General features: G+C 36.9%; 1 protein-coding gene across 6 annotated transcripts in view; it reads right to left on the bottom strand.

Annotated features, from left to right (window-relative positions):
- TP63 (tumor protein p63) overlaps nucleotides 1–13677 on the bottom strand; it is a 34035-nt gene extending 20358 nt beyond the window's left edge. For all 6 annotated transcript variants that reach the window (XM_053461150.1, XM_053461152.1, XM_053461151.1 and 3 more), the window contains exons 1-2: nucleotides 13509–13677; nucleotides 5670–5924 (exon numbers count right to left, since the gene is read on the bottom strand). In XM_053461150.1, coding sequence (XP_053317125.1) covers nucleotides 5670–5924; nucleotides 13509–13550 — 297 coding nt within the window. In that variant the 5' untranslated portion in view covers nucleotides 13551–13677. The remainder of the gene's footprint in view (nucleotides 1–5669; nucleotides 5925–13508) is intronic.
- Nucleotides 13678–15449: the final 1772 nt, after the last annotated feature.

The following is a 15449-nucleotide window of genomic DNA, read 5'->3' as shown; positions in this document are numbered from 1 at the left end:
TAGCGAACAGAAAGCTTTCCAGGTGCTGTGGAGCTATATTTTCTCTTTAACTGGACATCATAAGAGTTGCAGACCCCAAAAAACTACTATTCATACAGTGAAGATCCCACCATAACAGAATTAAAGAGAAGCCTTACTACCTCCTTGTCAGAAGTAGGCCAAAAGGTTTTCCAAGTAAAGCTTTCTTTATTATTATTATTATTAATAATAATAATAATTATATGTTATAGAACACTCTCTTAAAAGGGCATGTGCCAACACTCCATGATCACATGTATTCATGATTCAGTGTGTTTGAGAATGTAAATTAATGTAATTTTTCCAGTTGTGAAAAAGCCCTTCTTTTCAATTGTACACATTATAAGGAATAAGATATGCAAACACTAAGTTAAGCGATAACGGTATAATGGATGTGATGTTCACAGCTCTTTGTTTGAGTTTGGTTTCAGCTGTATTTAGATAAAGTATAACAAGTAGCACTGTAGTATCAAGCCAAGGTTTCATATGCAGCTCACAGATGAAGGAGGAAGCCAAGAACTTATATGTCTGTGTGTTTAAAATAGGCCAAGGTGGCTTTGCTGGTAAGAGTCAACACAGTGGGGTGAATATGAAATAAAAGGGATGTGTGTAGAGTTCACATCTAATATTAAACAACATCTACACCTGTGGACGCTGGCTTAGAAAAGATGGTACGTTCTAGTGTCAGACAGCCACAGAAAGGTTGATAACTTTTACTAAAGAGTCAAACCTTTGCAAGGCTTTCAATTCACATTCAAGTTGAAGGCACATGAGAAGTTACATTTGTGGATTTAATCCTTCTAGCCTTTTAGGATTATTAGCATTTGAACACTTCCCTCACCTATACTGTGCGCCTTATACTCCTCCCTTGTTACGCTGCTTTGACTCTGTCTAGACAGCTATGGACCAAGTAGGTGGGCACGCTTTAAACGTGCGCTTGCCTAAGGCGAGAAAGGTTGGCGAGACAATGCAACTTATTAAGACTAAATATATTGCATGACATACCAACAAACACATTAGAAAACAATGGAAACAATATAACAGTAGTGATGATGATACATCACTCCGACCTACAATGTTTGCCATCCCTGCCTACTCTACTAGTGATTTCTCCAAGATCAACACACTTCATAAATGCTCACATTAGATTATTATGTGCCTTACAGAATAATAGCTTTATGTGCCATGTACAACACAAAATGCAATTATAAGCAACCACATGTACAATGCACATCTTAATAAAACACAAGATTGGTTTGTAGTTAAAAAAATGCATGGCTCGTATCTGATCAATGTCAACTACGTCAACTGAATATATCCAACCTTTTATTGAATGCTTTTTATGGTCATACGTTATACTAATATCTAATTTATATGGGGTGACCAACATACTGTATTCTGCATAGATAAGGTTGGGAACCTACCTATAGTATCTACTATAACCATTCATGAGATTTCAGAGATTGGGCCACTGAAAATAATGTCATTTTACTTTGGATCCAGAATTGCGCCATATCCACAACACATATATACAGTTTTTTGTTTCTACAGCAGAGCTTAGAAAATGAACCTCTCTCACCACTTTCATTTCAAAGGAAAAATCCCAGAAAACAAACATAACCGAACAAAGTTGCCAAACGTGTTGATTAATGGATTCCACATTCATTTCAAGACATAAATCAATATGCGCTGTATGTAGTTCTTTACTCTGTAGATTTTTCAACCTCAGACATGTTATGACAGGTATCAGGATGCAAACAAGTCTTGGCCCCATCTCATACAGAATGGGCTGGCCGCAGATGTTCTCCTGCAAGCTATGTCTTGTCTAAAAACATTCATCTCTCAAACAAATCATTTCTTCTCTTTTGCCAGCATGTTGAAGTGAGGAGTGGTTATTGTATAATGGATTTTTTTTTTATACATACCGGAAAAAATGGTGAGGGGAAAATTACAGAAGGTGAAAACTTGTTTTTAATTCAGAAACCATATGATACGATCAACCAGGCTTTGACACTATGCAATGTTTCCAACTAGAACACAATGTGCTATTTAAAGGGGAGCCCATTTAAAATGAAATCTTCAGTTCATGTAATGGACATCTTTCTGCCTTTGGTCAAAGTTTTTATAATTCTAGCAACCTATAGTATGTTATTGGATACCAAAAAAATAAAAATAGTATAGGAATATCCTCTCAAAACTCGTACATGGTTTATGTACATCTGTGTATTTTATGAACATCTGTCTAAAGCACAAATAAATTGAAAGATACAAAGGTGGAAGCCTCTTGCTTGGAGGAACATCTTTGGGAACATCTTCTCGGTACGTGGCAAATCTTTTAATTATTAGTTGGCCCCAGACACTCAAGCGAGAGAAAAAACAAAACAGGTGCTTCCGTTTTATGGCAAAGTTAAAAGGACAGAGGTAATGTTTTGACCACCTGTATGTGATCACCAAAAATCTGACATGAAAGAAACCAGCCACGATCAGTACATCCTTTCCCTCATAAAGAGAGTAAATTAAAAGCAGGTAAAACACAAGACAAATGCTAATTCCAGAGCTAGAGATGCCAGCAATTTGATACTCCACTTCTGTCAAGTTTACTAATCCAATCGCTTTTAACAAAATTTTTATGTGTTATGTCTGCAGTCTGTACTCGAGACTTGCGGCTTGTAAACCTGAATCTTCTGGTAATTTTGCTACAGGCCTTGGAATGTGCTTATTACACCTCTTCACACGGTGATTTCTGGGATTTTTTTTTTTATTTTATGCGCTGAAAACATTTTTAATCCGGCATTTTCTCTCATGAAATAGGGTGGGGTTTCTATCAAACACACATAAATTACATTTAATTAACATCCAGTTTACTTCATAATATAAGACCTTGTGGGTAGGAAACTTAGAATTATTTCTTCTTATTCATCAAAGAAAACTTCAAGGATCAATCAGAAGAAAAAAATCTATCACAAATTACTTATTTTTGAGAGAGAACTTTTCTATCTTATTGGAGGACTATTGAGCAATACATTATAGCTAAAAAAATCAAGGACTTTATACATCCAAGGATCCAGGAACAGATGTTCTGCTGGATGGGAACCGATCAATAGTTTTATGCATATTTTTAAGGCCAACAAAGTGTTTCTTTCTAAAGTAAGCGAGTACAAAACTATTAATTCCAAACTGCATTTTCTTATGCTCCTAAGTGTTTAGTTACTTATGAGCTCTTTTGGTTTAGAATTTATAAAAAGTGACAATGAGGTGAATAAACTATGCTGAATTTGCAAAATATATTATTTTTCTAAAAGGAACACTGTATTATTAAATGCTTACCAAAAGGACACCCGTAGAACCAGTTTATACCGGATCAACTTGAGAGGCGCTTATCGTTGCCAAAGGGAACCACCTTCCCTTAAATCAAAAACGCTCATGACATATATATATGTTTAAGAAAATATGAAACTTGGTGACATCTACAGTTTAATTGGGATATGGACAATACCTTATTTATATGGACATATTTAATTGTTAAAAAACATGAAAATAAGTTAAGAAAGGTAAAAAGGCACTACATTTTCCAAATATTAATTTCACAGTTTTTCATGAGGAAAACGAATCACAAAGATAAAAAGTATTTTTGATGTCTACTTGTGTCATTAGTCCACTCAATGCACCAGTCACAAGCTAGTGACCATTCTTAGGTTTCGTTTAAAAAGCACAAATCTATTTGCCCTGCTGCACTGGCATCAAATATGGAGAAATAACATCAAGACTTCGATCGATAGAGATAGAGTCAAACTGGATATTTTTAGGATAATGTTATGCTAAAAATTCATTTTTAAAAAAAGGTTTAGTGGATACGACCTAATCATTAAAGCCATTACAAATCCATTCATGCTCACAAGACAATATGGGCTGCGCACACTGGTAAAAAACATTTGTGGCTACAGCAGGTTTATTTTGCCCCATCACCTTAAAAATCTTATGTTTCTATGTTACCTACCCAAAGCACTACCAGTGTAACATGGTCATAAGTAGAATTTGTTATATACAATGCCATTCTTGAGCATACAACCAATAGGAACATCAAGTTGTATGTTTTCTCATTAGTTTGCCGTCACAGAGATTAGAAAGATGTGTATATGCTCCTACGTGTTACTGTGTACTTATAATGGTATGTATTTATTCCGATGGAGAAACATTTTCTTAAAATTATTCCGTGCAGATGAGTTTTAAGTCTTTCTTAGTTGCTTACAAACACAGGACCAGTGCAGTGAATGTACTAACAGCAGCTTCACACTCCCCACTTGCAACTGGAGTTCACATGGATCAAATCTCAACTGGGCTAGTTTAGTGGTCACGGCATGATCTACTGTTATTATTTCATTTTTGCTTCTGTCATGCAGAACAGGTTCTTCAACTTACATATGATTATAGGACATGTTTTAAGATAAATAGAAAGTTTAACCTCTCTACTCTGGGTGGATTACTTTAGCTGGTGAACGTAGAACAATCCAAGGTGTAGCAATTCAGAGATGTCTCATCTTTGTCTTCCAGATGGGAGGAGAGGGTGCGATTGCGGTACATGGGAATCCACACTGTGTCACTATCTCACAATACGTCGGGTGACATAAATAATTAATCACTGTTTACATCCTAATTTCACCCAGTAGTCTGAGGTAATGACATACTGCCTAGTCTTCAGAGGATCTTAACTCTATTTGCTAATTATGTATTTATCGTTTCAAAGAATATCATTTTCTTTCCCTTAAGTAGGCACATTTTGGTTTGTAATCTGAAAGTGGCTACTTCTGCAGATTTCATTGAAGGCTAAGAGTACACGATGATATGCAATAACCTATGGTATTTTACAAAAAAAAAGAAATGCTGAAACTCAGTTTTGAAACTCGAAATTGCCTTTGGCGGACATTTATTTTTTGGCGGACATTATACAATGGGAAGAGTCCTTGCAAATTTGCTAAATTGCTGATATAGAAACATACAAGACTAACAAATACAGTTCCTTTAACAAGGGAAAAGCTGAAAACATTAAAATATTTACAAAAAGGTTCAGAAGGGGGTAATAGTATTGATAGTAGCCCATAGCTTTAACATAAAATCTTACTGTGCCAACATCATACAAAGATCAAAGCATGAAATTTGTTAAGACAACAGCTTGCATAATAATTTTGCTCTTAAGCTTATATAGTTATTGACCCTGCTCGTGTACCCAGCTAGCAACCCAAGTCTAGTCCCCTGCAGCAAACCGAGGTCCCTGCTTGTGACCAAAAAGGTTTTTAAAGACTGGTGGGCTCTGGGTTTCATTACTTCTATAATGTCAGGGTCTGTTTCTTTGCTTGAGCTCAGCACAAGCCCTTACGGTCTGAACCCAGGCATCATGGCTGCAACATTAGCTTTCAAAACAACACTAAAAGTACTGGCCTCAAATAAAACCAACTTTTCAAACAGTTATTTTATGATGGCCTTAAAGTTCAGTCTCTCTCTATTGTAATAGCACTATGGAATGTGTTGGCATTCTATGTAATGTAATAGCTGCTAGTGATGCATTCCTTGATTGTTATTTCTTGAAAGATGTGATGGATTTGACGGCTATTTTTTTTTTTTAATACAGCAGCTTTGCTTTTGTCTTATCTTACCGTCCAAGTGGCTGACTTTGCTGTGCTGGACTGCTGAAAGGAGACATCGAAGCTGTGAGGTCCAGGGTAATCAGTGTTTGATGGGATGGCTGGAGACGGAGACAAGGCATCAAAGGTAGAGCTTGGCTGAGCATATGGAGATGGTGCAGTGACACTATTCTGAGCATGTTCATTGGTGTAAGGGCTCGTGGATGAAGAGCCATTCTGGATCTGCTGTTCCATGCTATTGAGCAGACCCAGGTTTGTGTACTGTGGCTAAAAAAAACAAACAAGAACATACATGTAAGACATCAGTATTAAAAAACACTACATAGAGTCAAATTTAGAGCTGAACCCTTCAATTCAACCGTTACAATGCAGTGCTCACTCCTTTGCAGTTAAATGTGCTGGTGGTCTCAGAAGCAAGCCCCTCTGTTTTGAGAGCATGGACATTAAAATACAAACAACCCATGTTTAATGCAAAACTTTCAACTAAGCAGCAGAACTGAAGATCAGACAATTAAAACTGTGCATATAGACATTCCTAGCTACATGAATGTACTCCAAGGGAGAGATTAGTATCTAATTACAGATAGGTTTGATATAAAGATGAAAAACAAATGCTGTCCAACCACTTTGCAAGTCTTTAAAGGGTGAGTGGTGCCTTCAAACAGAACAGCACCTTCCTTCGAAGTTGTATAACTCACTAGTTACAGTTAAATGTTACATTTACAAGTGCATTTTCTTTTCAAGAAATACATTTTGAGATCATAGTTTCCACTATGAAGCACACAAAGGTGAAAATATCCTGAATAAAGGACAGTCCTACCCAAAAAGTGGTCTAATGTTTGAGCAAACACACCTATTTACCAATTTGAATGTGTGTTATAATCACCTCTAGAAAGCTCCGGTGCTGTCTTACGAGAAACTTCCAAGGGATCAAACGAGACCTCCCAATGTGAAAGCACTGAGTATACTTTCCTGCCAGGAATTTGCAGCTTTAAACTGCCAAAACTGGTACCAAGGATGGTGCACTGGAGCACTAGATTCTTTTTGTTTCCTTGCAAATAACAAATGCATATTAAAGTACTTTAATAGGCATTCTTCATTGGTGGGGCATCATGGGACATTAAACTGTCCCTTTAATATCTGCCCTGAAGTAGACCCTTGCCTTTTCAGATCTTGCACATGAAGTACGTTTACTGCAGTGGCCCCTGAAACCAAAGGCAAGAATATGTGGGAATTTTATTAAATCACATTTTAGATGAGGAATTTTGTCACTATGTGCCTCCAACTCAAAGATAATCCAAAGTTTTCTTTTCCTTTCAGAAAACATGCCCATTACATTGCTCTATAGTGTATATTCCAGTATTGCCTGATATTATGTTAAAAATGAACCACTCAAGGACAAGGCTGAATCAGTTACAAGTTAATGAGAGATGATTCAAGATTTCCAAAATTTTCTGTTGGGGAACAGAATACATCACATAAGAATGAAAAATCTTTCTTAGGTCATAAGATTATTTTTTTCTTTGACCCTGAAGAACCTGCAATTTGGATCACATGAATAGACAAAGTCATGTTCTTTGGATGTCTCCAACAGATCCCCTTAACCTTTAACCATACCCTTTAACCTTACATTTAATGTTTTCCACTAATCATATACAGAAAAAAGGCATTATGACTGGCCACGCATGAACGTGCCACTGGAAACATACTACACCATAAACACTCGCTCTCCCTGGGGCTCGTGGGGATTTGGATAATTTATGTTACCACAATAACCATCCAACAAATCTCCATGATGACCATTCCTTCTGATGACACAGACTTTAGAGTATATATTTTAGTTGGCGTTGTTCTTCATCAGGTCTAATATGCTGAACTGAGAGACAATGCCCATAAGCATACAATGTTAGTTTATACATATGTCTCGAGGGTATAACAAGACTCTTACTGGTATGCACTTGACTTAATCTAGGCCAGGAAACATTAAACTGCACTGTATTGCTCTACAGATTAATGTAAGGTGGTTTTTGCGAAAACTCCTACTTAAAGGGTTTGATTTTATGGTACAGGATGGGCCCTTGAGCACTAGGTACAACCCTACAACAACTTATACAAAAATAATACAAGTAGTTGGAAATAAGTGTTTATATAAGAAGCTACAGAAGAAACAGTTCATGGTGAATGAAGGATAAGGCGTGGAAATAAGCACCATAAGACCATAGCTTGTTTTATAGCATCAAAGCAAAGCTGAACTCAAGCGGTCCTTCTCGGAAGATTCCTAGAAAGGAATTCTTGGGTTTTAAGTTACACCATGTTAGTCACAGGTTACTGAAACACCTACACCAGACAACTCTAATGCCCAGCAACAAGGCCAGCATCAGACGCTCTCACATTGCCAAGAGAACAAAAGAAATGTCAACAGGACAGACAGAAATACTTGGGGCAGGAAGTGCAAATCCCAAAGTCTGAACCAGGTGAAAACTTGAGCAAATTCAAGAGCAAAGATCTTATGACCGAATAAACAAACGTCTGGTCCGAAGTAACCCTTTACCTGCTAGGGAGAGCAGGCCTACCACAGAAGCTTACAGCAGGAATGCACATCCTGCACTAATTAAACCAGTTTATATTAGCAGATTAATTGCTTACTTATTTATTTTGCAACATTACTTATTTCTCAATATTACCAACATATTTCTCAAGAAAGAAAGAAAAAAAGCCAAAGGAACAAACACTAAAAAATCCAAAACATCATGTAAAGCTGTTCATGCTAATATAAAGGAATGGGGGTGGAAATGTAAATAAATTAGATGCTGCCAGGTTGTTTCCATGAAAGCTACCCATAGGAAAATATAAATGCCAAAATGTAACCAAATGTAACCAAATTTAAAGCTGTACCACTTGTAGTATAGCCTGTTTAAAGTCCAATATAGCCAGTTTCCAGGAGAGATGGTACCCTGGAATTTAAAAAACGCCAATGCATGCCTTTAGGCCTCATGAGTTAGGTAAAAATTACCATATAACTATGTAATTTAAAATAAGAATTTTATCTACAGCAGAGAAAATGGCTGTTCTGTATTAAAGAACTTGACAATTAGAGCTGGCTTCACATGTTTTATGCTGTGAATGTCTCTTGTCCTGTTCAGCGCCTCGAAGGCTAGAATTTAAAGGGCAAGGGCCAGACTGTCTTTTACACATTCCAGCTAAGGAAATGTCCCCACAGGGCACAACTGAAAGTTTTAGGAATACCACAGCTTAAATGACTAGAGAGCAATAGAAAATACACTGGCCATCTTCTGGATCAACCAAGAAGACACTGGAGATCTCAAGAGCACATACTCTGAACTAGACTATCTACGGACATATATCCTACTATTTGGTGACATTCAATTGCAAACCAACTCCTTTACCAACCAAACCATAGATTGTGTGGTTATGTCTAAATAGCATTACTTAGGAATAGACCTTTGATGTCATATGGATTCTCTCACAATACAAAGTAATGAGGCTGGATTCTTCCAAAGAAGTAACCTTCTGAAGATGATGATATAGATTACAAATGTCTACAACTGTTACAACATTGCACTGAAGCATTGGATAGAGCAAACACGGTATAGGAGAATGGAGATGAAAGGTTTCCAAGCATTTCCCACCTGCAATGTGCTTCACAAGCAATTCCCATAACTGCCCAAATAATAAAAAAGGAAACTCTTTGAACGAAACATTTCAACTCACCCAGAGACATCCACCCACATCTATAACCCCCCCCCCAAACCAGGATTTGCTCCAGCTAACTTTAAAGCCTAACTTGGATATATGATCGGCCAAATGATAACTTGATGAAGACGAGACAAACGACAGGATGTGATGGCATCCATCCAAATTTAATCAGCAAACCAGTGCATTACAAACACAGAAACACTTGTTGTTTGCATTAGTCATATTTTGTACTGAACCACCATGTGAGCCATTTTTCTATATGATGTGAAATTGTTCTAGGATTTTATAGGTAAAATACTTATCTTTAGGGATATGACTGACCTATGCCGGATCTGCTAATTTTGCAGTATTCCACTTATTTAAATGCAGACCACACACACATATTAATCCATGTTAGTATCTCTGTTACAGGTGTAAAACAATTACTAATACAGCAGATACATTAGATGGACAAAATGGCTCTTCACTATCATCAAATTCTATGTTTCTCTTGATGGCATGGACCATTATTCCAATCAAATGAAATAAGGTTACAGCTTGGCTTGGTTTCAAAATGGTACTTTATGTGTTACTGGGAAGTGGTTGATATGTTTCCCAAATGGGAGCAGTACACAAAAGGCAACAATGTGAATATTTCTGAGTGGAGAGGGGTAAGTGGGCTAAAAATGGGGGTGAAGGCTGAGAATTAAGGTTTTTTTTTATATAGAAACATACATATGTTACGTGCAGTGTAAAAATAAAAGCCATGGCATTACTCAAATTCCTTGAACTTCAACACTAGATGCTTTGGTGAAAAAAATGAGGGTCTATGGAATGACTATATAACAATAGATCCCATATCGAATTCCACAATGTATTATTGCCATTAGAAGCACGGTTTATTTTTTATAGGCGTCGTCTTTAGTTAATGTAAGAAAGTTTTAATTTAGGTGGAACAAACAGCCTGTAAAAAGAGGTAGTATAGGTTAATACAGTGATGATATTTAAACATCCAAGGACTGATTAAGATGCACCGAAGGGTTTCCAATCTTCTGTCACATTCTTTCTTTCTATACATAATTCTCCATATTAATAGTTCTAGAAAACCCCAAAGCCACACAGTATGATAGATCCACCTTCTCTCAAACCACAAAAGCCACACATTATTAAAAACAGTGATACAAATGCAGCTCGTGCATTACATTATTTTCTAAAAGGTTTGATACTCTTTTTGTAATGGGCCCCAACACCAATTAATCTGGGGTCACTGACTGGAGAGCCGGGATGTTGGAAGTTCCTTTTGAACACTGGAACAATAATAGCGGCACCCACATGATGGCAGGGCTAGAATGCATAGGGGTATGTTTAGATTCCCATCCTGATTGCTAGTTTATCATACGTTCTGAGCCAAGAGGAGGAGGTGGGGGAATTCTGACTATACAAACTCAAATTCCGTTCCTCCCACCCCTCTGGACACTATTACTACTTTAATCCCACTCTTATCCCTGGCTTCCTCTGATCTTTAAAAAACTGATCCATTAACCACACTCATTCACAAAGAATTAGTCTAATGCGTCTTATTGTATCCACCTCTCTGAACACCTTTTTTTTAAAAAAAAAAGACTTTGCACCCTTGGAACAAAACATGGTATTGGGAAATGGATAGACACATCTCTGCGACCTGGGCTCCGGGCAGAAATGGCATTATTTATATGTATATGGATCTATTTTACTTAAACATTTGAACTAACTAGGTAACTAGGTGTGCAAAGTAGGTAGAATAGATGGCAGGTATGTTCATTAGAAAATGTGTCTGGTTTCTTTGTACCGCAACATTTTCTAGCAATGCTTGCCGGTGCCCATTATGTTTTCTAAAATGGCCTATATGCTTTGTGAAGGTGCAAAGTCAATAATCCTGCAAAGCGTAAAGACATTGCAACTTCTTCATGTATGAGTGATAATGGATTGAGATAATGATGAGTTAGGCATGAGTAGCCCAACGGAAGGCTTGGGAGCCGGGTGTGGCTCACGGAGGCTTTTCTATGCCCCAAGCCCATGTGAGATAATAAAAACTGTAAACTTCTATAGCAATGATGAAGTCTTCATATGTAAAATCATGGAATATTGTTATTTAAAGAGTACTTATTTAAAAAGCAGGCAGGTTTGGGGGTTCCTACAGCATAAACAAGGAAACATACTATAACTTATCATTTAAAGAAAATGGAATCTTCCCCATAATTAGATAATACACAACTAGGAATAATCCCTTGATATTTGCTTACAATAAACATGGGTCCTCTCTGAATGTCTGCTGATGTTTGTTTATTGTGATACTATGAAATGGCTCATCCTGTATACAGTACACTGCACAGCGATAGCTTACGACCTACAACGTTACACAACAGGACCTGATCGGGCTTCATTTCTGAGGAGTGAACAGCACTAAAAAGAGCCTCTCTAAAGTTTACAGTTTTACTAACGTAGGGCAAAAAAACCCTCTAAACTGAAGGATGAAACTAACATAAAATAGGTGTTCATCAAGACGTAGTACACATAACACATGGGGTACATCTGTTAAAACAGATGGGCAAATAAAAAAACATCATAGAAATGGAATTTGATGGCAGATAAGGAACATTTTCCATAGCTAATGGCATAGGATAGCAAAACTATTGCTATAAGGGATAGTTTTATTTGTTACAAGTGGTATTCTATTTTACAAAGTTCATACACAAACCATATGTAACAGAATCACCCAATTCCAGAAAGGAAGCCCACAGTATACAGAGCTTTCTCTGGGACAGGGTTTTTCTTTAACAAATGAAGGTGCAAAACTATATATATATATATAAAGCAATGTCAAGTGTCTGCTTGGTACTACACATTCAGTACTTTGCCACAGAATTGCCCTTTGTATTGATTCAGATGGAAATCTTAACATAACATCAGCACCGGTCTGTGCCACTCTAAATGGAGTCAGTCTGTTCTGCAAAAGCTCATTGTAACACTTTTTTGGGAGTGGGTTTATGTTTTGGAGAAATACCACTTTTGTAATTCCAAAAATCTCAGATGATAGGAGAACGTTAAACTTTACAGTTAACTAGACCTTTGAAGGGTTAATGGAGAGAGAGAGAAGTAAAGTATACACATTAGCCAAGTGTGCATAGGCAAAACACAAAAATACTGCATCTACTGCTCAATACGCCATTAACAACAAACCACGCTTCTTCACAGAGGCCGACTCGTGCTTAGGAAGTAGTGAACAAATAACATTCCTATAACCATTTGCTTAAGGAACCAGTAAAGTCAGCGGTAAACACATTGTACATGAATCTTTGGAAGGTTTCCAGATCAATAAACTACTACACATAGAAAGGAACCTTTTTGATGAGCTTGTAACCGAACTTCACACCTTCCCAAACCAAACACTCGTGTGACAAAGCTAGAGAAAATAAACTCCTCAGGTGACAGGGCTCTATTCTTTCGTAACAATACCTACTTAAGTATATCACAGTAACGGCACTGTGGGCTTTTAAATGCCTTATCTGCATCCTCCTGCAGCTGGTTCAAGCTGCAAATGCTTACATCGAGCGATGTGGCCATTGTAACCACATGCAGCTGGATGTCCTTGTGCTGTCATTCTATTGGAATGTCACCTAATATGAGGTCCTCAAGGACACGGCTAACATCATCATATCCTATTTAGGACTTTAGAGAACACACATATAAAAAAATAAAAAAAAATACTGGTATACATGTAGATGCCCGCTACAAAATCCCACAGAGGAGGAGACTATGTATAAATGCATCCATATATGTACCGGAAAAAATCTGCAAATTGAGACAAAGCTTCATTTATATTAATACAGTATCGTATGCAAGCTGCTTAAACACATTTCGGAATATTGTCTCATCAGCATGTGCACTTATAAAATTAATGTTCTCGTAGCATATTTTTGGCTATTCTTATAAAAAGATCTATTATTTATTCAAGTTAGAAGAGTTGCAAAACAATATTTTGAGCACTAGGAATTATTTTCATGTACAAATGAATAAAATATCTGTAAAATACCTCCTGATTAATATTATCATTATAATATTATTATTAGTATTTCACATTAAGCAGAGATTTCTTGCATTATTCCAGTCTCTTACCTCACTATATTGAGCTTGTGCATTGTTCTCCAGATACAACATCTTAGCTGTGAGGTTAATCAGAGATGCTGTCCTATTTTCTGGCTCCAGGATTCTCAGTGCACCCCCCCTTTTGACCCCAAACTGATAATACTCCTGCTAAAGGGCAACACTTATCATGAAGTTTTCTCTGCTCCTCTGTCTGTCACACCATCTATTTAAAACTCACTTTATATATACACCTGGATTTAGGCAAAGAGAGGGCGGAGTGTCTCCTCTTTACCTGTCCAATCTGTCAAAAGTTCCACCTAGGTCCCTGATCTCAAAAGAGTAAAGCCTCTCCTACTTCATTAGGTAGTTAAAATTCCTCACCAGGTCCTAGAGACACACTAAATGACTTGGGGGATTCTGCATATACACCGGTGTGCAACCCGACAAGGGTACACACGTATGTGTCCAACGCATGTACAGATAGATGGTCACTTTCATTTAAAATTTTCTGTGGTCTATCTTGTTTTCGTCTGTGAGAGCCACTATCTCATGGGACAATGATGTTTTTGGGCATCTGTATAGGTAACTTTCAAATAAAAGCTGGTTTCAAACCAGTGAACAACTATAACAATTCTGTAATTGTAACCAATGGCATTTTTTTTTGTATTCGCATTAAATATGAATAGAGGCATTAGAGTCAAAAAAAAGTGATCTGAAATCTAAATGATTCTACAATCTCTGACTTCATTCACAAAGCCTGCATAAAATAACTTAAAATCAGAAATTCATATTTTATATATATTTTATGCATCCTTAAAAATATATGAATATTCTTGTATTATTCTGCAAAATTGCTTCTTGCTACAAATACATTCTGATAATATTAGAGGACATATTACTTTGCTTCTAGAAAGAGAGGCAAAGGAAAGTAATTGATTCACTTTTATGAATGGAAGTCATTAACATATATCAATACATAGCACAACGTATGGATTTCATCCAATCTAAATGGCAAACTGCGGTAAAGATGCAAGACGACCACATTTCCCAAATTTTAGTTTTACTTAACTCAGTTCTATTATGGTTAATTTATTTTCCAGACTCACTAATTGTTCATAAAAGCAAACGCTGACTGTACGCTAATGAAATAGTATTACTCCAAATACCTGCACTGATTTCTACCCATTCCATAGATCAAGTTGCCATTGATTATTGTATCACACTAAATATGCATTTAAAACACAGCCATTCAGTAAGTGAATACAAACGTACCTATATATTTTGCAATCTATAGTTATTTTTTTGTGATCTGCTAAATTCAATTAGATAGGCTGTCCTTTAGTAGAAAACAAATCTTAGTGAGTCGAAAGTCTGGAGGGTGAATTCAGAAATATATATCCTATGGATATATATTGGAAACTTGCAGGTGATTTAAACATACAAGAGTTTTAGCTCCAGTGCCCTTGACGGCAGCGTCTACCTGGCCCAGTCTATATTACTCCTCAGAATGGCTCAGTGGTGTGTAGGTCCTGTGATTTACATTATGCTGGATCTTAGGCTCAGAGAAGAATGCAGAATCCACATTACCGGAATGGATCCCTGTCTGTAGAAAGCTGCTCAGTACATCCATGTCACACATGATTTAAAGGAGATATGTGGGGATCATGGGATTATATTTAAGTGGTTGTTGAAAAATACAATCTCAGTTTTGGGGTACATCTCAGATGCTCATTATTAAGCTGGAATATCCCATTTAACCCCTTAAAACAAACTTTTTTTTTACTTAACAAGAATGCTACCACCACCGCATGCTGTGAAAACAGAAAGCAAAACCAGTCTTCTATCATGCTTCGTTGAAGATTTTTTCAGCATGTGCTTTAAAATCAGTTTATCTTCCAGATGAGCCATATGTAACATCCATACCGCCTCTCTTCATCTTGAAACACGGACACTGAAAACAATTGCATGTGC

This window comes from Spea bombifrons, chromosome 3, assembly GCF_027358695.1.
Source record: "Spea bombifrons isolate aSpeBom1 chromosome 3, aSpeBom1.2.pri, whole genome shotgun sequence".
NCBI lineage: Eukaryota > Metazoa > Chordata > Amphibia > Anura > Pelobatidae > Spea > Spea bombifrons.
Note: the sequence above shows the minus strand (reverse complement) of the source record. Positions and strands in the feature narration are given on the sequence as shown.